A 5,360-nucleotide genomic window follows, 5' to 3' on the forward strand; every position below is an offset into this window, starting at 1 on the left:
CCGTATTTCGGCTTAAACCAGGAGCTTTTTTTTGTTAGCTGGCCTCCCTATCTCGGTCCCAGGAATCCCTTGCACCGTCCGGTAAAGACACGTATAGGAGAACTTGCAATAGTTTCCCACGCGAGGCGCGGAAGGACAGCAAGGGCAGGAAAATGATTTGGAATCATAAAAAGACCTCCAAGGAGTTCCAGGGGCGGCGGAGGGGGCAGTTGTGGTGATACCATTAGTCCTAGTTGGTGTTACAAATCGAAAAGAAAACATACAAGGAAGGTGATGAGGGGGAGGAGCTCCCCCCCCCCCCCCCGAGCGGGGGCCCTCGTGATTCGTGAGGCGCCCCCGCGGACGGCCGCGGGAGGTGAAGCGGGGGAGGCACCCACCCGGGCTTCGGCTCCACCAGGCCCTGGGACTGTGCCTCAGGGGCCAGCACAGCGCGTGCCCTAGGAGTTGGCGCGGGCCGCCCCCCCGGGGTCGGCGCAGGACGTCCTCCAGGAGCAGGTGCGGGACGCCCCCAGGGGTCGGCGCAGGGCATCCCCCAGGAGCGGGTGCGGGACGCCCCCTGGGGCTCGGCGCAGGGCGTCCCCCAGGGGCGGGCGCGAGACGCTCCCCAGGGGTCGGCAAGGGGTGCCCCCCTGGGTTCTTCGGAGCCTACTCCCGCCGCAGCTGTGGAGCCGGCGCGGGGCGCTCCCCAGGAGTCCGCACAGGGCGCTCCTCGGAGGTCCGCGGAGCCTGCCTCCACCGCCGTGCCTGCTACCGGAGAGCAGCAAAGCGGCGACAAGCGGCCGCTGCCGGATGCCCCGGGGTCGGCGTCAGGCTCCGAGTCGAAGCGCGCGCGCTGCCCTTGTGCTTCGAGGACGTAAGTTGGCCCTCCTTGCGTGTCGTTCCTCTCCTCTTCTTTCGTTTGTTTCTGCTGACACCTGTCCGTTGATGTGCAGCACTACTCCCCGTGGCCTCACCCTGCAGTTGGCGCCCAAGAAGGCGCTGCGGCTGTCGACCTCCTCCGGGGGGCGGGCTGCGGCCCCGCCCGCGGCAAGCGGCGGGGTCCCTGGTGCGGCCGCGGATCCCCCCGCGGAGGTGGCCCCTGTGGTGGCGGCTGGCGGAGCGACGGCGGTGTCAGCCGCGGGAGGGGGAGCGGACTCCACTCCGCCTTCGGTTCCCCTGGTTGCCCCTTCAGCTCAGGGCGCGATCCTCCCAGGTTCTCAGGTCGGGGAGGTGATCGACCTCGACGCCGACGAGGCGGAGGGGACGGCGGCGACGGGAGGTAGGGCAGATGCCCCCGCAGCCATGGCGGGATTAGAGGCGGAGGGAACGCCTGCTCCCGGAGGTGCGGCGGCGGCGGAGGCAGTGGTGACGGAGGCAGGGACCTCCGCATCGATCACCCCCGTGGGAGTGGCTCCGGTGGCAGAGGCGGGGGTGCCCACTGGGATACCGCTGACGGCTTCGGCGGCGACGAGCGTGCAGGTGCCGGGGCCGTCGGTAGACCCGGCGGCTTCTAGTGCCATGGTGCTGACCTCGACGGCAGCGTCAGGGTCAGCGCCTGCCTCGGCCTCGGCTTCCTCCGTTCCCAGGGCGTGGAGAGGGTCCGTCCTTCGCTGGTCATCCCGCGATGACCCGCCGAGGCATCTCTTCGCGCTGGACGACGCCGCCGAGTGGTAAAAGTGGCAGTCGGTGCAGGGCGGCATCGCCCACGTCCAGGCGGCTCTGTCTTCAGCGTTGGGGGTTTTGGGCAACACCGTCCTCCCTGGTAGCCAGGTATGTTGCTCCTACTGTTGATGGTCAGTACCTCCCTTTTGCTTTTTGCCTTAGTCGACGTGTTGCTTTGCAGGCTCTCCAAGAGGGCAGTCGGGGGAAATCTGATTTCCTCCGGCGGTAGCAGGGTCTCTGGGATCGCTTCAATACCGAAAGGGAGCACACCAGGGACATGTCCCTGCAACTCAACGCTGCCTAGGGGGTCATTCGCGACTTGCAAGGGCGTGAGCGGGCGGCGTTGGAGGAGGCGCGGCGTGCGGAGGCCAGGCTCCAAGCCGTCACGGAGAAGGCCCGCCTCGACCTCGAGGAGTTCCAGGCCGTCGCTGAAAAGGCTCGCCGCGATGCCGAGGAGCTTCAAGCTACTGCTGAGAGGGCCCGCCGTGATGCCGAGGAGCTTGCACAGCTGAGGGGGGAGCGTGAAGCCCTCAGCGCGGAGACCGGTCACCTTCGCTCGCAAGTGCAGGGACTTCAGTCCGCCGTGTCCCGAGGGGCCGACCGGGAGCGTGAGTTGAAGGCCTAGGCCGACAGTGAGGTTTTTTCTGTTCCCGCGTTCCTGTGTTGTTCGTGTTTTGTTCTCTAACTTGGTTGGCTTTTCTGGATGGTTTCTGCAGGTGAGATCGCCAAGTTGCAGGGTCTGCTTGACGCGGAGCGCGACGAGCATGGCGCCCTGCGAGATGCGGTCCGCGTCGTCTGCGACGACTTTGGCGTAGCTCCGGAGGAGGGGTCGAGCTCTCTGCCGGCTCGTGTCCATGGGGTACGTCGTCGGCGCCGCGAGATCGCCATGGACGCGCTTCACCTTGGCGTGCGGCGAGCCTTCGGGGTCTTCAGCTCCCATTATTCCGGCATCAATTTTGCCAGGATGAGTGAAGGGTACGCCGCCGGTTACACCGAAGCTGAGCTGGACGGGATCAACGCAGGGGTGACCACGCCGGCGGAGGCCCTCGTGAAGCTCCTGGAAGATGAAGCCGTCACTCCTGCCGACCCCTCATCAAGTTAGCTGTACCGGGCTTGTGCCCAAAAAGTTGTAAATATGTCAGTCTTTGAACTCATTTTGCGTTGGCCATATAGGCCTGTTCTATGACTTTTGTTGCGTGAAAAAATCCCGATCCCCTTTGCTGTTCCTTTGAGCTCGAAAGCTTAGAATGCGTCGCCGGGTGCGTCAGTAAGTTTTGATGAGCGAAGGTGCTGTAGCCGCTGGGGCGTAGGTTTTTTCGCAGTCCGATCAAACTTGCCTGAGCACCGCTCACGCATCCTTTTCTTTTTTGCGCCCAAAGGTCTAGAAAGGGAGTGTTCGGTTTGAAAAAGAAAAAACGTTTCTTTTAGATGGCGCCAAGCGGCTGGGGTCGGGACCCCTGATAGCCCCCGAGGGGTATGCGGTCCTGGTGCAAGGCCAGGGTCGGATACCTCTGAGCTTAAAGGAAAAAGCCTGAACCGAGGCGGCTCGGGGTTTCTTTTTTCACAGAAGAACAAAACTGGTAGCCCCCGAGGGGTATGCGGCCCTGGAACGAGGCCAGGGTCGGATGCCCCTGAGCTTTAAAGGAAAAAAATGGAATTGAAGGCAAGCTTATGCAGAACTTGGAAATAAGAGCTATGGGTAGAAGCGCCTTAGCTGTTCTATGTTCCAGGCGTTGCTGAAGACCTGCCCGTCGGGAGTTGCCAGTTTGTAGGTGCCTGGCCGTAGTACTTGCACGATGATGAACGGGCCTTCCCATGGGGGAGTCAACTTGTGCCGACCCCTGTTGTCCTGGATGAGGCGGAGCACTAAATCACCGACGTTGAAGGCGCGGCCTTGTATCTTGCGGCTGTGGTAACGACGTAGGGCCTGCTGGTATTTAGCCGAGTGTAGTAGGGCTACGTCTCGCGCCTCGTCGAGCTGATCTTGTGCGTCCTCGAGTGATGCCTGGTTTCCCTGTTCGTCGTATGCCTTGACCCTCGGCGACCCGTACTCTAGGTCGGTGGGCAAAATGGCCTCTGACCCGTAGACCATGAAGAACGGGGTGAACCCCATCGCCCAGCTGGGGGTCGTCCTCAAGCTCCAGAGGACTGCGGGAAGCTCCGCAACCCACCGTCCGCCAAACTTTTTAAGGCGGTCGAAGATCCGTGGCTTGAGACCCTGGAGTATCATGCCGTTGGCTCGCTCGACTTGCCCGTTCGTGCGGGGGTGCGCCACTGCCGCCCAATCCACTCGGATGTGGTGGTCGTCGCAGAATTGGAGGAATCTCTTCCCGGTGAACTACGTGCCGTTGTCGGTGATGATGGAATTTGGGATCCCGAAGCGGTGGATGAGGTCGGTGAAGAACTGTACCGCCTGCTCAGACCTGATTTGCGCCACTGGTCTTGCTTCGATCCATTTGGAGAACTTGTCGATGGTGACGAGCGGATGGGTGAAGCCCCCGGGCGCCTTTTTGAAGGGTCCGACGAGATCCAGCCCCCAAACCGTGAACGGCCACGTGATGGGGATGGTTTGCAACGCCTGCGCGGGCAGGTGAGTTTGGCGGGCAAAGAACTGGCATCCTTCACAGATGCGGACTACCTGGGTAGCATCCGCGACCGCGGTTGGCCAGTAAAAACCTTGTCGGAAGGCGTTGCCCACGAGGGTCCTTGGCCCGGCGTGGTGACCACAAGCCCCGGCGTGGATATCCTGGATCAGTGCCTTTCCCTGCTTGATCGGGATGCAGCGTTGGAGGATCCTAGTGTGACTTTTCTTGTAGAGCTCCTGGTCGATGATGGTGAAGGATTTGGCGCGGCGCGCGATCCTGCGGGCCTCTGTTTTGTCTGCCGGGAGCGTGTCGTGGACAAGGTAGTCGAGGTACGGGGCTCTCCAGTTGATCGGGGGGTCGGCCCCCACCACGGGGTCTGCCGTGATTTCCATGACCACGGGGTCGGATGGATCGGCTCCCGGGGCCGAGTCGGGCGAAGCAGCGGCGCTTGGGTCCGGGACAGGTGGCACGTTGCCGACCTCCCTTGGCTCGGGTCCCGATCCCAGGGCTGGGGGTGCTTCACCGACCCCTGCTGGTTCCGAATAACGGATTGAAGGCTTCAACTGGTCGCTAACGAAAACGCCGTCGGGGACGGGCATTCGGCCGGACGCCGCCTTCGCCAGCTCGTCAGCGGCTTCGTTGAAGCGCCTTGCGACGTGGTTGAGCTCTAACCCGTCGAACTTGTCCTCGAGCTTACGGACTTCGTTGCAGTAGGCTGCCATTTTGGGGTCGTGGCAGCTCCACTCCTTCATGACTTGTTCGACGACCAACTGGGAATCGCCCCGGACGTCCAGCCGGCGGATACCCAGCTCGATGGCGATGCGGAGCCCGTTGAGTAGGGCTTCGTACTCGGCGACATTATTGGATGCAGGGAAATGGAGGCGGATCATGTACCTGATGCACACGCCCAATGGAGAGACGAAGACGAGGCCTGCTCCGGCGCGGGCCCTCATCAGTGACCCGTCGAAGTACATCGTCCAGTACTCCTGCTTCTCTGGCGCCGATGGGGTTTGAACCTCCGTCCATTCGGCCACGAAGTCGGCAAGTGCCTGGGACTTGATGGCGGTGCGGGGGACGTAGGTTATACCCTGGTCCATAAGCTCAAGCGCCCACTTCGCGATTCTCCCCGTAGCA

The 5,360-nt window shown here is 62.7% G+C and overlaps 1 protein-coding gene across 1 annotated transcript; it reads right to left on the bottom strand.

Annotated features, from left to right (window-relative positions):
• Window positions 1–2,989: 2,989 nt before the first annotated feature.
• LOC111257706 lies at window positions 2,990–4,948 on the bottom strand. The gene is made up of 4 exons (XM_022827747.1): window positions 4,740–4,948; window positions 4,166–4,655; window positions 3,731–3,979; window positions 2,990–3,022 (listed from the first exon to the last, which is right to left on the bottom strand). Exons 1-4 carry the CDS (start codon window positions 4,946–4,948, stop codon window positions 2,990–2,992), a joined length of 981 nt encoding a protein of 326 aa, XP_022683482.1.
• Between the last annotated feature and the right edge of the window lie 412 nt (window positions 4,949–5,360).

This window comes from Setaria italica, chromosome VI (assembly GCF_000263155.2).
Source record: "Setaria italica strain Yugu1 chromosome VI, Setaria_italica_v2.0, whole genome shotgun sequence".
Taxonomy (NCBI): Eukaryota; Viridiplantae; Streptophyta; class Magnoliopsida; order Poales; family Poaceae; genus Setaria; species Setaria italica.

Bases quoted from the DNA above. Each gene is read 5' to 3' on its own strand.
- LOC111257706 (XM_022827747.1), bottom strand. From the start codon at position 4,948: ATGGCAGCCTACTGCAACGAAGTCCGTAAGCTCGAGGACAAGTTCGAC. The intron at 3,980-4,165 runs GTCGGACCCTTC...AACGGCACGTAG, and splicing joins CGGTTTGGGGGCTGGATCTC to TTCACCGGGAAGAGATTCCT. The intron at 3,023-3,730 runs GTCTACGGGTCA...CTCCCTTTCTAG, and splicing joins GGTTCACCCCGTTCTTCATG to ACCTTTGGGCGCAAAAAAGA.